Source organism: Mustela nigripes, chromosome 2 (genome assembly GCF_022355385.1).
Source record: "Mustela nigripes isolate SB6536 chromosome 2, MUSNIG.SB6536, whole genome shotgun sequence".
NCBI lineage: Eukaryota > Metazoa > Chordata > Mammalia > Carnivora > Mustelidae > Mustela > Mustela nigripes.
This window is the reverse complement of record NC_081558.1, coordinates 174,027,448-174,046,804: the sequence shown is the minus strand read 5'-3', so window position 1 is coordinate 174,046,804 and position 19,357 is coordinate 174,027,448. Positions and strand designations below refer to the sequence as shown.

Genomic DNA, 19,357 nt, shown 5'->3' with positions numbered 1-19,357 from the left:
TGATGAATGCTTCAATCTCCGTATTGGTTATGGGTCTGTTCAGGTTTTCTATTTCTTTCTGGTTCAGTTGTGGAGGTTTATGTGTCTCTAGGAATGCATCCATTTCTTCCAGATTGTCAAATTTGCCTGTGTATAGTTGCTCATAATATGTTCTTATAATTGTTTCAATTTCTTTGGTGTTGGTTGTGATCTTTCCTCTTTCATTCATGATTTTATTAATTTGGGTCCTTTCTCTTTTCTTTTGAATAAGTCTGGCGAGGGGTTTATCAATCTTATTAATTCTTTAAAGAACCACCTCCTAGTTTCATTGATTTGTTCTGCTATTCTTTTGGTTTCTATTTCATTGATTTCTGTTCTGGGCTTTATGACTTCTCTTCTCCTACTGGATTTAGGTTTTCTTTGCTGTTGTTTCTCCAGCTCTTTTGGGTATAGGGTTAGGTTGTCTACTTGAGACCTTTCTTATTTCTTGAGAAAGGCTTGTATTACTATATATTTTCCTCTCCAGACTGCCTTAGCTGGGCCCCAAAAGTTTTGAACAGTTGTGTTTTCATTTTCATTTGATTCCACAAAGTTTTTCAATCCTTCTTTGATTTCCTGGTTGACCCATTCATTCTTTAGTAGGATGCTCTTTAGCCTCCATGCATTTGAGTTCTTTCCAACTTTCCTCTTATGGTTGAATTCTAGTTTTAAAGCATGTGGTATGAAAATATGCAGGGAATGCTCCCAATCTTTTGGTACCAGTTGAGACTTGATTTGTGACCCAGGATGTGATCTATTCTGGAGAATGTTCCATATGCTCTAGAGAAGAATGTGTATTCTTAGGAATGAAATGTTCTAAATATATACATGATGTCCATCTGGTCCAGTGTGTCATTTAAAGCCCTTGTTGGTCTTTTGCCTAGATGATCTGTCCATTTCAGTGAGGAGGGGTGTTTAAATCCCCTACTATTATTGTATTATTGTCAATGTGTTTCTTGATTTTGTTATTAATTGGTTTATATGGTTGGCTGCTCCCATGTTAGGGGCATAGATATTTAAAATTATTAGATCTTCTTGTTGGACAGACCCTTTAAGTATGGTATAGTATCCTTCCCCATCTCTTGTTATAGTCTTTGGCTTAAAATATAATTTATCTTATATAAGGATTGCCACTCCAGCTTTCTTTTGATTAGCATGGTAAATTGTTTTCTACGCCCCTCACTTAATTCTGGAGGTGTCTTTTGGTCTAAAATTAATTTCTTGCAGACAATGTATCATTGTGTCTCGTTTTTTTATCCATTCTGATACCCTGTGTCTTTTGATTGGGACATTTAGTCCACTTACATTCAGAGTAACTACTGAAAGATAAGAAATTAGTGCTATTGTATTGCCTGTAAGGTGGCTGTTATTGTATATTGTCTCTGTTTCTTTCTGGTCTGTTACTTTTAGGCTCTCTTTTTGCTTAGAGGACCTCTTTCAATCTTTTTTGTAGGGCTGGTTTGGTGTTTGCAAATTCTTTTAGGTATTTTGTTGTTGTTTGTTTTGTTTTTATTTCTTCTATTGTCAGTGACAATAGAAGAATTTCTTCTATTGTCAGTGACAGCCTAGCTGGATATAGTATTCTTGGCTGCATATTTTTCTTGTTTAGTGTTCAGAATATACCATGCTTGTCCTTTCTAGCCTGCCAGATCTCTATAGATAAGTCTTCTACCAATCTAATGTCTCTACCATTGTATGTTACAGACCTCTTGTCCTGAGCTGCTTTCAGGATTTTTCTCTTTGTCACTAAGACTTGTACATTTTACTATTAGATGATGGGGTGTTGACCTATTTTGATTGATTTTGAGAGGGTTTTTTTTGTGCCTCCTGGATTTTGATGCTTGTTCCCTTTGCCAAATTAGGGAAATTCTCTGCTATAATTTGCCCCAATATACCTTCTGCCTCCTCTCTCTTTCTTCTTCTTCTAAGGTTCCAATTATTCTAATATTGTTTCATCTTACAGTATCACTTATCTCTAGAATTCTCCCCTCATGGTCCAGTAGTTCTTTGTCTCTCCTTCACTCAACTTCTTTATTCTCCATCATTTGGTCTTCTATATCACTAATTCTCTCTTTTGACTCATTTATCCTAGAAGTAAGAGCATCCATTTTTTATTGTAACTCATTGATAGGTTTTTTTTTTTTTTTTTCATCTGGGTTAGATTTTCATTCTTTTATTTCTCCAGAAAGAGATTTTATTTCTCCCCCCAAAATTATCTAGTATCTTCCTGCTTTTCTTGAGCCCAGCTAGCACCTTAATAATTGTCATTCTGAACTCTAGTTCTGACATGTTACTAATGTCATATTGATTAAGTCCGTTTATGTCAGTACTGCATCTTGTTCTCTCTTTTCTTTTCTTTTTTTTTTTTTTTTTTTTGAGGTGTTTTGTCACCTTGTCATTTTATCTTAATAAGAATAGATGAATGAGAGAACAAAATACTAAAAGGGTAGCAACGACCCTAGGGAAATATACACTAACAAAATCAGAAGAGACCTGAAACCAGGGAGAGAAGAATGGAGGATAAATATACATATCTATAAATCTATCTATATCTATATCTACAGATTGGACTGCTGAATAGAAGAGAGCCACACTCTTGATTTTGAGTGTATTTTGGACTGTTACAAGAAACTGCCTCCAAAATTCTAAAGAAAGAGAAACTTATATATATACAAGAGTAAGGGTAAACACGTTGAAGGGATGGAATATGACTGAAAAGATGAAAATGTAAAAAGATTCTAAAAAAAGAAATTGATAAGAAGTTGGTTGAAGGAAAAAAAAAGGAGGAAAGAATGTGATCAGGTTGGAGACTAGAGCAAAGCCATGCACTAGGTTTAGGGTATATTTTGATCTATTAGAAGAAACTGTATCCCAAAATTTTAAAGAAAGAAAAACCTATATGTATACAAAGTGAGATTAAATACAATGAAGGGATAGAATATAACAATGAAAATTTAAAATTTTTTAAGAAGTTATTGATAAGATGAAATAGTTAAAAAGCATTAAAATAGAAAAGAATTTTTTTTTAAAAATTGAATAAGAAAATAATAAAATTTTAAAAACTTAACTTTGAAAGACTAAAGAATCGTGGGGGGAAAAGCCATGAATTCTATGTGCTATATTCCTGTAGCTCTGGAATTTTGCAGTACTCATTGACTGGTGAATTTGGTCTTGGCTGGATGTTCTTGTTGATCTTCTGGGGGAGGGGGCCTGTTGCAGTGATTCTCAAATGCCTCTGCCCAAGGCGGAATTGCATCACCCTTCCTAGGGGCCAGGCTGAGTAATCTGCTCAGGTTCGCTCTAGGGAGCTTTTGTTCCCTGAACACTTTCTGAACAGCTTTGGAGGGCAGGAATGAAAATAGCAGCCTCCCAATCTCCGGCCAAAGAAGCTGAAACCTCAGGGCCCCCCTCCTCAGGGCGCCCTCAGAAAAAACAATCACTCCTATCTCCCTGGTCTGCGGCTGCACTCTGAGCTCACCCACCCTGTGACCGAGCATTTCTATCTCTGGCGCACATCCCTGTTTGGAGTCTCCAAACCTAGCAGATTCCTCCCATGCACTCCCACGCTGCTCCTCCCAGAGGAGGAAGGAGGGCATCTCCTCAGATCTGCCACTTGTGAGGTCCCTGCTCAAAGAGCAGTGCCCTGACTGTGCCTTAGATCATGGTTTAAGATAAGCCCGAGCAGAGAAACCTCTCTTCAGCTGTCTCTGCAACTGGTTTCCCCACTCCGATCCATGGATAATCTGCCATACTCAGGCACCCCTGGTCTTTCTGTGACCCTACAGGTCCTGTGACCACACTGTCCCCCCCGAGGGCTCCACCCCCCACTTAGTCTCTGGAGTGACCTACCTCAGGGGAGCAGACTTCTAAAGTTCCAATTTTGTGTTCCATTGCTCTACTGCTTTCCTGGGGCCAGCCCCTCCCCCCACAGTCTCTTGTCCCATCTGTCACCTCATGTTCACTTATCTGCATGTCCTACCTTTCTGGAAGTGGTTGATTTTCTGTTTGTAGGATTGCTGCTCTTCTCGTCAATCTCCTGATGAGTTTGTAGGTGTTCAGAATGGTTTGATTGCTATCTTGCTGAACTCCTGGGACCAAGTGATACTTGGTTTCCTACTCCTACTCCTCTGCCATCTTGCTCTCCCCCCCATGCTATTTTTATGATGCCAAATGGAGAATCAGTTTTGATAGATCATCACACAGAGTTTTGAAATGCAAATTTGGGGGTCTAAAGAGGAACGCTTTCAATATTTCTTCAGGCAAGAAAGGAAGTGGTGTGAGAGACAATCTGGTAGAGACTAATACACTGGATTAAAAAGGTGCTCTGGGGAATAGGATCAGTGTTTGAAAAATCAAAATATTGTGAATAAGAGTATTCAGTAGATAAATAATGTACTGAACTTATGATGTCAGAAGAAGAGAAAATTTTAATCTCCTTGAGGACAGCATTGCATTTGGGAGCATGTTTTAGCAGAATAGAATAAAAAGTAGGAGGTACAGATTTCTACTTTTAGAATGAGTAAGTCATAGGAATAAAAGGTACACAGCATAGAGAATAAAGTCTGTGGTACTGTAATAGTGTTGTATGGTGACAGATGGTGGCTACACTTGTGAGCACAGCATAACATATAGATTTGTCAAATCACTGTTGTATACCTGAAACTGATATAACATTGTGTGCCAAGTATACCTCAATTGAAAAGAAATAATTTAGGTTGCCTGAGTGGCTCAGTTGGTTAAGTGTCTGCCTCCATCTCAGTCCCAGAGTCCTGGGATTGAGCCCCACATGGAACATCCTGCTCAACAGAGAGCCTGCTTCTCCCTCTCCCTCTGCCTGCCATTCCCTCTGTTTGTGTTCTCTCTCTCTCTCTCTCTCAAATAAATAAATAATCTTAAAAGAAAGAAAGAATTAAATTCAATCAATAATAAATAATCTTGTGCTTGAATCATGAAATTAAATCCTCAACCCCTCCTTGATGATGTACCCATAAAGTTTAAGCATATGGCAGTTTTATTCATTCAACAAATTGTTGAGTACCTATTTGATGCTAGGACTCTTGCTAGGTGCTGAAGTATAAAGACCAATAAGATATGGTCTGTGTCCATTTATCTATTGATGGACATCTGGGCTCTTTCCATAGTTTGGCTATTGTGGACATTGCTGCTATAAACATTGGGGTGCCATTTCAGATCACATTTATATTTTGGGAGTAAAGAAGATGTAAAGCATATATATATATATATATATATATATATATATATAGTATGTATATATATATATATATATATATATACTTATATGTACATACACACACACACACACACACACACACTTACACAGTGGAGTACTACCATCGAAAAAATGAAAAATGACATCTTGCCATTTGCAACGACCTAGGTGTAGCTAAAGCATATTACGCTCAGTGAGATAAGTCAAGCTGAGAAAGACAATTATCATATGATCTCATTCATATGTGCAATTTAAGAAACAAAACAGAGGATCATGGGGGAAGGAGGAAAAAGGTAAAACAAGACAAAATCAGAGAGGAAGACAAACCATAAGAGACTCCTAATCATAAGAAACAAACAGGATTGCTAGAAGGGATGGGGCCTTGGCAGATGGGGTAGCTGGGTGGTGGACATTAAGGAGGGCACATGATGTAATGAAAACTGGATATTATATAATACTGATGAATCACTGACCTCTACCTCTGAAAGTAATAATACATTACATGTTAATTAAATTTAAATTAAAAAATAAAATAAAATGGAGAGAAAGGGGGAGTCTTGTAGTACTAAACACTTACCCGGTGGGATCTCCATGTTAAGAGTGTCAGAATTGAGTTGACTTGTAGGACACCAAGCTGGTGTAGAATTGCTTCGTGGTGATGGGAAAAAATCCACACACTGGAATTTGGAGTAGAAGTATATCATAGATTTGGCTACTCCTGCCTTACTTCAGATGCATCATGATGCTACAAGAAGCCTATTGTCATGTAAATATTTGTTTTTAATACTAGTTTTTATTGTGATATGCCCAGCAATGTTTAAACATTTTCCCCAAACGCAATCATTACAATTAATACTGTAATATTAATATATCATGTAAATTTTTAAAACACAAAATGAAAATTGTAAAAGATGAGATATAAAAATAAAAAAAGGATATGGTCTCTGCTTTTAAGATGTTTAAAGTTAGTAAGGAAAAACATAATGAGTTAATAGTTGAAACCAAGAGACACTAGCACTAGAATCATAGTTGATCCAGGAAAACAGGGAAGCATGAAGCAAGGAGCAGTCAACTCAGACTTTTAAAGGAATGTTTATTGTACTAGCATCCTTAAATTCTTATTAATGAATCAATCAGATAATATTTTCTTGTCAGCTGTTGCCAGCATGTTGACTCACTCTCATGTGTCCTAATAATAAAGGCAGAATTTTATTGAAAAGCAAGCCCTGTAACACAATGAAAGTCCCCTTTTGCCTCAAGTAAATAAACAAAGACAAATTTTTATCAAATGCAGGGCTTTGTTTGACAGAAATAGATGTGTTTGCCAGTAGACAGCATACATGCATCAACATCAAATGCTGTTTGGAAAGTGCATTGAGAAGCAGCACTGTAGGCATGACTGTGGTTACAGAAGTTGGCCACTCCAGACAACTGACTGGGCTGTGAAATTGGATGCTGATTATGAACAAAAGGGCCCATCATCTAGGAAGTTAGTGTGGAGAAACACTTCCATGCACAAACAAAGCATGAAAATACAATGTAACTTTCCAAATATTGGGGCAGGGGGCAGAGATGAGTGCACTGAAGTCAAGAGTCAACTTTTCAGCCATCTGGAATGATTGCATTCTTAATGCTTCTGGATTGCTGTCTTGCATCCTCTTACTATATGCACATCACAAAAATTTGAAGGAATTATGTCATTAAAAAAAACAAATAAAAAGAAGCTATCTCATGTGTGGGGGAAAAAATAGATAATATGGAATAAGGTGTTATTTAATTCATTCACTGAAAAAATCCTTACCTGTTGTTTGATGAGGAAGTTAAAAAAGTCTTTCTCAGGTCTTAAAGAAATCCTGTTTCCTGACCTAGATTTTAAGAGCCTCGCCATGAAGGATACTTAGAATAACATATTTAACATTTCTACTGTGGATCCAGCATAATTTGAGAAGATTCAGTGGTTACATGGAAACTTTTTAGGACTCAAAAAGCTTTGCAAGTATTTACACCTTAATCTTTATCTCTCAAAAAGTAACTAGGTGGTAGATATTTAAAACCCCTTTCCCCAAAGATACTAAAGCAGGAAGAAATAATGTGACTTCCTCTAATACCACAAAACAAATTAGTGGTGAAGGTGTACATAGAAGCCCTACTTTCTAAGAACCTTTCCTCTCCCATGTCTTAATCAACTCTTCCTACTGAGAAATCTTGTTAAACATGAGAAATCTTGCATCATGTTGAATTTTTCTGTGAAGTTGAATCAGAAGCGTTCAATATTAAATATGATTTCAACTGGTGTGAAATTATAAAATTTCTGAAAATTGTTGTTCTCTTTCACTGTAGAAGGTATGTATTGGGAAGAAATCCAATAGAATTTCATAAGTGCCTGAAAACAGTTGGGTAGTTGACCCCTCTGATAACATTAAGAATAATGGAATTTACCTTAGGTCCTGAAGAGACTAATAAATCCCTCTAGAATTAAATTAAAAATTAGCTATATGTTTTTCCTTTATGGGTCTTCTTTTTTAATGTCTTTTTAAATATGACACAAAGATATTCTTCCTGTTGCCTTCAAACTCAGGAAGGAAAGTGGAATATGTACAGTTAAGTTTAAAAAAAAACTGAATGCAGAAAATATTGAGGCATCTCTCAAATGTACACAATGAAAAGAAAGCAAAGGAGACTATGTAATTTTTTTTAAAAAGTTACTATATTAGAAAAATCCCTGTACTCAAAGTATCCCAACTATGGGTCTAGATCTACCCCCCCAATTTATTCATTCTGTTCATTCAACAAATATTAAGGAGTTGTTTGTTATGTTCTAGGTACTATGGATACAACAAAAGATAGAGATGTCAAGGCCCATGCCTTTCTGACTTATAGTTAACCTGGTCAAGGCGATATTTTTGAAATGGAGCTATACATACCAAGTGTATAAGGTTATTAAAAATGAATGTCAAATAATCAAAAGTGCTATACAGTAATATGTTATACTAATACTCTCAAGGCAAAGATCGCAAAATCACACTATAGTTGAAAACTAGGGTTTATTGTTCATTTCAGCAAAGGAAAACACACAGCATGTAGAACTATAGTGTGTGTCAGTAAGGGAATGTTAGATGAAACCTATTATAGGATTTGGGCTTTGATTGGATGATGTGGGAAATCTAAGGAAGCAGAAGTTTGCTCTAAGATGAGGTGCTGTCAGAAAGCAGCAACAATTCTGTAATTGAGTATGTGCTTGGGTTTTTTTATATTAAGTATTTTTTATCGTATTTATTTTTACTGACATATATAGTTGACACACAATGTTACATTAGTTTCAGTTGTACAACATAGTGATTCAACAATTGTATATATTATGCTATATTCATTACAAGTGTAACTACCACCTGTCACCATACAACACTGTTACAATACCATTTACTATATTCTTTATGCTGCATCTTTCATCCCTGTGGCTTATTCATTCCATAACTGGAAGCCTGAGCCTCCCTTAATCCCATCTCCCCACCAGTTCTCCTTTGGCTATCTCTAGTTCTCTGTATTTATAGGGCCATCTCTGCTTTTTTTCTTTATTCATTTTGTTTTTTAGATTCCATACATGGGTGAAATGATATGGTACTTGTCTGACTTACTTCACTTAGCATAATGCCCTCTAGGTTCATCCATATTGTTGCAAATGGCAAAATCTCATTCTTTTTGTTAGCTGAGGAATACCCTGTTGTGTATATATACCACCTCTTCTTTATCCATTTGCCTATCAGTGGACACTTAGGTTGCTTCCATATCTTGGCTATTATGAATAATGTTGCAATGAACATGGGAGTGTAGGTATATCTTCAGTACCCTTTTTTCATTTGGGGATGGGGGTAAATACCCAATGCTAGAATTATTGAATCATGTGGTATTTTTATTATTTTAAATTTTTGAGGAGTCTCCATACTGATTTCCATAGTGGCGGAGCTAATTTGCATTCCCACATAGAGTGCTTTACTCTGTTGATGTGATTGAGATCCTCACCCTAGGACCATGGGATGCCAAACACACAACACCTTTCATTAGGCAGATGAGATTGGTTGATATTTATTAACTGTATGTATTCAGCCCAGGGGTGAAGGGGACACCATACAGGGCCACCTAGTGGTTATACTTGAGAACCTAACAAATAACCAGAGGGCTGTAACAGGATGTAGAATGAGGCACCCCTGGTTCCCTTAGGAGGATGTGATTGGCTTATTTGAATCATTCTACAGACTAATAGGAAAGTGGAACCTGCTATGCAGGGATAAGGAAAAACAATATCTGATCCATTTGATAAAGAGGGATGTTTGGCTGGAAGACCTTATGTATGGGAGCAGAGTGGAAGGGAGAGACTTTGGGAAGGTTATTTGAATCCTTCCCAATTTCCACCAGATATTAAAGCAACACATAATATTGGGCTTTAATTTTAGGACTTACACTACAGTATCTTAAAGAATTTTATCTACATGGAGGGGAGACTAGAACAAGAATAAGGTTATAACTGGTAAAGAAGCAGCAGCTACTCATTTTAGCAAAGAGGTGGGCATATTTAGCATTTTGGCACGTGATGTTGCCTTTCTTTGTCATTGCTTAGGCAAAATTTTGCCTATCTCATTTTATCATGCTCTCAGGATGACCTTGTCAAGTCTGGTATAGTGTGTGATAGGAGAATAACATAGCCCAGCTCTGAAAGCGAGGCCAGATTCTGATTGTAGAGCAGCTAATTTTTTTTTCTTTTTCATTTGGGAAGGAAGGTAGTAGGGATTAAATTCTATCGATCAATCAGAGGAAGTTTTTTAAAGGAGGAACCTCAGATCTTGGCCTTCACTGCTACTAAGCCATCCACATAGAGAAAGACTGAGGAAGATGGAGACAGGGAGGAAGGGAGACAGTTTGTGGAGAGCATTCCTGTCAGAGAGAAACAGAAAATGTGAAGAGCAAAATACCTCATTAGACCTGAGAGATATGTTCCAAAAAGCCACTGGGAATGTGGCTCTTTTCTTCAGTGATGCTCAAGGGGTTGGAGGTAGGGGAGAAACAGACTCTCAGAACATGGAGAAGAAAAGTTTGGAAAGCCTCCAAGAAGTTGTGAGATGACAATCATCCAAAATGTATGGTCCCTCACTACCTCTACCATTCTCCCAGTTTTATTTGGTTAGATAGACTTTATATGGAAAATCCAATACTAATTGTTATAGCATAATAACAAAATGTTAACTGTGATTAACATCCCAGCTGGCAAAAAAGAGTGGTTATAAGCATGGACCATGAAGTCAGACTTCCTGCGCTCAAATTATAGTTTTATTACTTTCTAGCTATGTCACCATAGATAAGTCATTTAGCTCATGTATCTCAGCTTCTTCAACTGTAAAATGAAGAAAATAATGGTACCCACCTCAAAGGTTTGTTGTCGAGGTTAAAGTACATATTTAGTTTTTAGACCTGACTCATGGTAGTAAGCACTGTATAAGAGCTACCTGGGTAACAATGATGGTGAAAATGATTGGAAAGGAAAAATATCTGAGGTTAACACCATATTCCTATAGTCATGAGTTATGATGGACTAACCAGGATATATAAATGTCTATACATCTTATTGAGGAATGATTTATCTTATTTATGGTTATATACAGGGCCTCCACTCTTGCTGCAAAGACAACAATATAATAGATCAATCTTTGGTAATATCTTAAATTATGCATTTAATTTTAAAATTTTTTTTCCTTGCTGTCTGATATGTTTGATACAGGCAGGCCTACCACAGATAAGGGTTTTAATAGGTTCTGTGACTGAATTTTTTTGGATTTTCCTAAAGAATGTGCTAGGAGTCTCAGATCTTTAATTGAGGCAACCATATTTAGTGTCACTGAAATAAGTGTGATAACAGCTTGATCGTGCAAAGTTTGACATGAAGAAAACACCTGCCTGGTGATAATAGGATACATGAATTTCAGACAACAGAAAACCAAAGAAAATTACCACTCTGCCTGCCTTGATCAAATAACAACAGATTTTTCTGTTCATTTCACTATATTCAAAAGTTTATTTGGATTATTATGAAATGTTAACAGAAAATCACTTGGATTATTGGTTCATGGCAGGTGAGGAGTTTTAACATATTGCTAAGCTTTTAGATTTACTAGCAGACTTACTAAGGCAAGGTAAAAGAAAAGAAGAAATTCCTGTCTTGTTCTGGATATTCATATGACAAACCACAGTGATTTGAGAAGGAATTTCAAGTTAGTAGGCTTGGGTATATCAGACATTAACTTAAATGTATGTACATACCTTTTCTTTCAAGGTTCAGAGCCCTTCGAGGTTGAACGTCTCTATCAACTGCCATTTTTTTATGTCTGAGTGAAAATCTTTTGAAAAATAAAAATATATATATATTACAAACAAAACTGAAAAACTGTTGCTTCTTTTCCCTGTGAGCATAAGAACAGGTTGAGAGCATCATTAAGCAAAAAAGATATTTCTTGTTTGGATTTCAAATTAAACAAGATTTGTAAAACTCCCATATCATAGGCTCTGAACTTAGGGATCCCACTGTAGTCTGTGTTTTCTGTTTGCTTATTTGTTGGTTTAACATGTATAGAGTAAAGCCTCTTGTTAGACTGCTTTCTATTTCTAATGGACATGTTGCACATAATTTGAGAAGCAACATTTTGGCTTGTTTCCTTCTTACATTGTTTTTGTTTCTGTTTTTTATTTAAACAATATCCTAGCATTTATACCAAGAAGTACTTAATATTGATATGGAGTCAATATTAGCTTAACTATAATGAATTGCTCCAAAGAAAATACAGATAACTGAAATCTGTGATACTACAAAAATTTAATTTGGTCCTCTACACTCATATTTACATTGCATTGAATTATTAGCCAGAACCTCTAGCTAATAAACCAATTGGGGATTGTTTAATTTTCATTTTTTTGACCATTCCAAAGATCATATAACTTAAAGCACATGAATAATGCTTTACAGTTGACAAGGACTTTTACATGTGTCATCACTTTTGATCTTCCTAATATCCTTACAACATTACAGAATTATGGAAGGTTTTATTAGTATCTTCACTTTCCAGATTAATAAATTGGTGATCAAGCATCATACTTTTAAGTAAATGAAGGTAGTTGGTCTCAGAAAATTTAAGTCTTGAATTTTAAACTTTATTGAACTTACTGAATTTCACTGAGAAAACGTCCAACCTTCTTCCCCACGATAATCCCTCTAGTCATCCCTGTGTCTTTATGGCTTCCAACCTTTGAAATTTTGTCTTCACTTTTCTCACTCTCTGGAATGTCACTGTTTTTCTTGAATATCCAAATATTGCACCCATCACTCAAGGTCTAGCAAAAGTTTGACCTGCTACAAGAAGTCTTCCAGAACCCACCGTTTTACAGAGATTGGTTCTTATGTTCTTAACGTGCTTTACTTATATTCAGCTAAACTCTTCTACTCGATTATAAGCTTCTAAGAACAGAGACCGACTCGTATTCTTTGAAACTCACAGCACTCTATCACTGGATATACATGTAGTAAATTAATCATAAATATTTGGCTATTATTCCTTACTATGCAATGAAATCATTGTTGAGCCATAGATCATCCTACTATATCTGCATTGCAGCCATGTAACTTGTAATTTAGTTTGCATAATCACCTATTATAGTTGAGGTCAGGGTAGTCATTTCAATATGTTCATATACCAATTGACCCATGCATTGATTTCTGATGGTAGTGAAGCTCAGACATATGGCCTAACAGGGACAAATCCACTACTTTGCCTGATGGATTCCCTGAATAGAGAGGCATTTGGCCCATATATCAGTACTAAGAATAGGAACAGGAAATGTTATGCAGCGATTGTTTTTCTATGGAATTAAATTAACATCACCAATTCTGCTAGTCATAATTTTTCTAGAGATCAGGGAGAACTATCAATGATAGTTCCTGTCCTACCCCATAGGAAAATGCATTCCATTATTCATTATAAATGATGCTGATCAAGGGGCGCCTGGGTGGCTCAGTGGTTTGGGCTGCTGCCTTCGGCTCGGGTCATGATCTCAGGGTCCTGGGATCGAGCCCCGCATCGGGCTCCTTGCTCCGCAGGAAGCCTGCTTCCCTTTCTGTCTCTCTCTCTCTCTCTGCCTGCCTCTCTGCCTACTTGTGATCTCTGTCAAATAAATAAATAAAATCTTAAAAAAAAAATGATGCTGATCAAGTATATTGTCATTACAAATTCAATTTATAAGAAAGAAATCTCCATGTGGAAATGACACCCTTGACAGTCATTATGTTAAAGAACAAAAAGATGCTATCATATGACAAAGGCACTTCTTCCGGATGTAGGTATTCTGTTTAAACAAACAACTGCTTTTGTTCTTATTTTAAGGAGAATTTGGAGAAGTCTGTAGTGGACGTTTGAAGACACCAGGAAAAAGAGAGATCCCCGTTGCCATTAAAACTTTGAAAGGTGGCCACATGGATCGACAAAGAAGAGATTTTCTAAGAGAAGCTAGTATCATGGGTCAGTTTGACCACCCAAATATCATTCGACTAGAAGGTGTTGTGACAAAAAGTAAGTACTGATTTTCTTCATGACTTCTTTTATGTATTTCTATCTCGGTTCCTTAAAAAACAAACAAACAAAAACTTAAGAGCAATACCACAGCCATTAAGGGGATAGTTTAATTTCTGATATCATCCCTCAGAGCCTTGATATTTGGCTATGACATTATCAGGGTTTGCACTGGTCACCAAACAGCTTTGAAATGGTATTTATTACCTATAAATCATTTGTTATTTTAACTTGAAGTAATGAATCAAAAATAAAGTATTATATATTTTTCCTAATCTCCATAAGCTATTCACTTCTTCTAAAGCTGTAAAATTTTAATATGAGTAGAAGAAACACTTTGAGTATTTTGGGTCATTAAAGTAAAATATTTCTGTTTAGAAAAAATCTCATATACAAATATAGATGTTTTATCTGAAGTAAGACTTTTAAACATGGAACCCATCTACAAAATGCCATTAGATTTAAATTATTATAATTTATATAAAATGGATATAAGAATTGCAACTTTGAGAAAAAATCCCGTTTTTATAGAAATAGTGGGATCAAAGCCATTCCTTTGAAGTCTCTTCAAAATACAAAATTAATCTTACACTCTAAGAAATAGATTGCTATATAATCACTTTTATTTGAATAATGATAGCACACAAACCTTAACTACATTTCTCCTTATTTTATTCACTAATGAACTATAACAAATAAAACCTAACAGAGAATGGCATTGAAAAGACTCATAAAAAATAATCTTTGAGACACATTTTTTCAGAAAACCAAAATTTCTTTTAAAACCATTTATACAAAATTGAAATTTCATGTCATATTTGAAAGCAGGAAAATATAAAAACTTATGAAAAACATTAATTGGCTATGTCCTCCTAAGTCTTTCTCACAAGGCACTGACCAACATTTGGACCAAAGGGAACAGAAGAGTATCGACAGCCTCCATAGTCTGAAAGACACAAAAGCGCTTTTTTTTCCCTTTTTATGGTTTTCCATTTTTTTAAGTTTTTATTTAAATTCCCGTTAACATATAGTGTAATATTAGTTTCAGAAGTAGAATTTTGTAATTCATCACTTATGTATAACACTGAGTGTTCATCACAAGGGCCCTCCTTAATGCCCATCCCCCACTAACCCATCCCCCACCCACCTCTCTCCAGCAACCCTCAGTTTGTTCTCTATAGTTAAGAGTCTCTTACGGTTTGCCTTCCTCTCTCTTGATGACAGCTGTTGGACTGGTCTGTTACTTTAGTGACTGTAATGGTGCCTGCCAGCATTTATGTACTTCTGTTGTTCTCTCCATCGATTCTGGGCTTGTCCATGTGACTGGCCTTGGCTAATGGGACATTTAACACATGTGATGAAAGTGGAAGTATCTTACATGTCTGCACTTTGGAGCCTGTCCTCTTGCAACACTCCTTCTTGTAACCCAGCCTCCAGTTCTGAGCAAAGCCAGTCCATATGGTGAGGCATCAAGCAGTACTGCAGAGAGGAGAAAAGCAAGACTGTCTAGTCAACAGCTCTGTCTGCACCCCCTGCAGACAGCCTGAATGCCAGGCTTGAGATAAACCATCTCAGACATTGCAACCTCTCCCCACTAACACCACCACCACCTACAGATGGCTGTAGTTGCTGTTGAGATCTTGTAGAGCAAAGGAACTAACTGCCCAGCTCAATCCAGTCAACCCATAAAATTGTGATAGAGGATAAAATGACTGTTGTTTTAAGCCACAAAGTTTTGAAAAGTTAGAAGTCTACTCTTGCCACTCAAGACTTGTGCAGCTTTAAATTATTTGCCATCTTTAGCCTTTACTTCCACATCTATAAAAATAGGGCCAAAATAGTTCCTACTCTAGGTTTATCCAAGGCGCGATTATTGCTAATTGTAAATGTAGGGGTGCCGGGTGGCTCAGTGGGTTAAGCCTCTGCCTTCAACCCAGGTCATGATCACAGGGTCCTGGGATCAAGCCCTGCATCGGGTTCTCTGCTCAGCAGGGAGCCTGCTCCCCCCTCTCTCTGCCTGCCTCTGCCTTGTGATCTCTCTCTCTGTGTCAAATAAATAAATAAAATCTTTAAAATAAATAAATAAATTTGTAAGTGTATACAGCATTTAGCATAGGATGTGTTATAATAAACAACATTAAATGGTAGCCGTCACTGGTGTTATGTGCCAGGCACTTTACACATATAGTTTACCATTTCATTTTCATAGTAACTACTGTGATTATCATCCACTGAAGCTCTGACTAATTAACCTGTAGAAAGACCTCTAACCCATAGTTAGTAACATGGCAGGTATTCAAGCTGAGGTCTTTTTGACTCTAAAACCCATAGGGTCTGTGTATGTGTGTGTTATGTGTGTGTACGTGTGTGTGTGTTGGGTTTTTTTCCTATATCTATATATATATCTATAAATATATTTCTATATTTTTCTATATCTATATTTTTTCTATATCATTCAGTGAATGAACCAGTTTTATACTTTTAATTATCTTTATCTTATCTGAATTAAATAGCATTAAGTAAATGACAATCTGAATAAAATGATATAGTACTAGTTTTTAAAATCAAATATTTAGGTTAGTGAAATAAATTACTTCTAAAATGTAAAATTTGGAAAGATCCAGCTATACCACAATAGCTAGCAAAGACTATAATCTAAAAGAGACAGAAAGAGAGAGAAGAAATAGCATGTTAATTATTTTGTTTTTATTTTCTGACTTCCTTGTCATTAATTTAGCATGAACTTTTCAAGTCATTCCTTCCATCTTATATCTCTCTGGAAGGAAAAATACAATTTTAAAGTTGGCTTCTACATCTTTGCATATCTGCAAAGCATTTAAAATAACAATTTAAATATAATATTAAAGTCCTCTTATGTGTATTTTTGCATGTAATATCTGGAAAGAAGTGTCAAATAATATATTTAGGGATTGAAAATTATTAGACCTTTTCTTTCTCCCTTTTTATAAATAATATTATATGACTTTATTATATAGCCCTATGTATTTTATTCACATATTATCATATATTTTATATGCATATATATGCATAAAAGTATATAAAAAGGAAAAAGATTATAGTCCCATGAAGTAGTAAGATTTAGTTATCTTAATCAGCTGAATGGGTTTAATGAGATAGTCTATGGCACCTGTCTGCCAGTTTGAAATACTCCATTTATTTCACATAAACATGCAAACAACTAACACAGTGACTGTTTGACATTTCTGACAATCTTGTCTTAAAAATGGGAACAGTGACCTCTACAAAGCCAGATTTTTATGCTCCCTAATTCAAGGTCTTTTTTCTATTTCAAGAAAAATAAAGAAGTGAGGGAAGCAGGGAAGGAAGGAAAAAATTAAAAAAAAAAAGATAATTAAGAAAGGACAGGCTCAATATGCTTTTGAGTGGCAACCATCATTACAGTTTCAACTTGTACAAGTGAGCCCCATATAAGGTTGTTGTGCTGCTGCTGAGGTGGGTGGTGGAGATGGAAAAAGGTGTAATTCACACAAAGATAAGTGGGCATATTTATACTGTTATCTTCTTGACTCCAGTGCTATGAGATTTTTAAGAGAAGGCAATAAATAAATGAATGCCTCATTCCCATAAATACATGGTAATTGTTCCAAGATTGGCCTTAAGTAGCTAAAAGATATCTAGCAATTAATGCTCCCTAAGGACTACCATATTGCATAAAAGATAAAATTGACAAAGATAAAGATGCAGGATAGGTTTATGCAGTCACTTTAGTAGAGTATCCTGGGGTTCTCTGAAGTAAACACAGAGACTCTCAGTTGAAAGTAATGCAAAATTATAGATCAAAATATTATCAGATCCTTTTATAAATTCTTAATATGCATACTTTTTATCTTATGTATACTTTTTTTCTCTGAGAGATACCTATTATAATGTTCTTGGGAATGCTTTTGCTCTTTCATATTTGGTATTATAGCTATCTTTATTTTGAACTTTAAAGTTAAATGATGAAAAGCTGCATTATATAAAAAGTATGTGTGATAAAAGTTGAACTTATTTATTTGATACACATCACAATTACATTAACTTGTTAAGATAAAACTGGTATAAAAAGGGATTAATCAAGCTAAACCATGTGTTTAGCACATACTTTTCCTCCAAGAGGCAAATAGAAGCCATTAGCTAGAGAACAGACTTGTAGCCATTAGTAGCATGGATCGTAGCAATTTGTAACTGGTAAGGTATACACCAGTGTCATTAATTACATAGTCCAAAAGAGAAAAAGTTACTCTTCTATAAAAAGATAAGAACTATGGTTAGATAATGAAGCAATACAGTTCTGTAACCACACTCCAGAAGACCAGGCCCAGCAGTCTGAATACCCATGATGGAAGGAAGAAACAAAAGAGAACTAATGAAGTTCCCCTCTTCCAGCTTAGTAGCTGATAATTAAATTTAGATAGAACAACTACATCTCTAACAAATCATAGATCTAGAAAGGAGTATAGAAGCCAATCAGAATGGCAAACAAATTCCCCAACATAACTTCATTTCATTGTTGGATATCCCTCACAACTATAACAGAAAGTGCTGGGTCTGCCCAAACCCTCTTTAAATAATCCAGAATATTGTGGGTTCCTTCCAGACAATTTTGGTGAGTTTGCACAGACTCTAAGTCAGAGAGCAGATTCCAGCCAGTCAAGTACATTGTACAGTAAATACCGAAGAATTGTCTCTCTGGTCCCAGAAGTAAATTCTACTTGTCAAGTAATACACTGTCCAAGTTTTTAACTATTATGATACCTGTTTCTCCACCATGGTGTGTATCCTACTGCCTGTTACAGAGTCTCAGACAAGTCACTCAATGTCTTTAAGCCTCAATTTTTTCCCTCCACACAAAAAGATTAAGATATGAAGGTTGGACTAGAAAACAGCGAAGGTCACATCTAGCCCTAATATTTTGGATTCCATTCCTTTGCCAAAGGAAGAGGAATGTCACAAGATGTTGGTGAAAAGAATTTGTACCATGATAACTTATCACCCCACTTCCAAGTTGTTGTCTGTTTTTTTTTTTAATAACTTCAGGTTTGTATCAGTGATCCAAAGAGAAGATAGAGAGGTTCAGGAAGAAACAAAAAGTACCTTCAATAAACTTTTATTTTAGCATCTGTGAGGAGGAAAAGTATGGGTAAAATTGTTCCTGTAAGCAAAATCAAGGTTTGGAAATAAGGAGTATACATTAAAGGGGTAAGTATTCTGCCTATCTGATTCTAATGAAATAAATAAGATGGTTATTACCCCTACCTTTGGAGTTCAACTTCTCTGCTAGCTAAAGTAGGTTGAGAGTTTTGTTCTTGCTTTGTTTTCCAAGGAAAATTTCCTGAGTATCACCAGGTATTAGACATTATTGCTGATTAAAACCTAGAGCTAGAGAAAAGAAGCACTCAATACTCTTGAGAAGCCCACTTGTTGGTATCAGTCCACTGGGAGCAACAAACCAGTAAGCCATATTTCCCAGTATGATGTG

General features: G+C 35.9%; 1 protein-coding gene across 2 annotated transcripts in view; it reads left to right on the top strand.

Moving 5' to 3' along the window:
- The window catches only part of EPHA6 (EPH receptor A6), an 876,957-nt gene that overhangs the window by 664,344 nt on the left and 193,256 nt on the right, over window positions 1–19,357 (top strand). For both annotated transcript variants that reach the window (XM_059392124.1, XM_059392125.1), the window contains one exon: window positions 13,669–13,854. In XM_059392124.1, coding sequence (XP_059248107.1) covers window positions 13,669–13,854 — 186 coding nt within the window. The remainder of the gene's footprint in view (window positions 1–13,668; window positions 13,855–19,357) is intronic.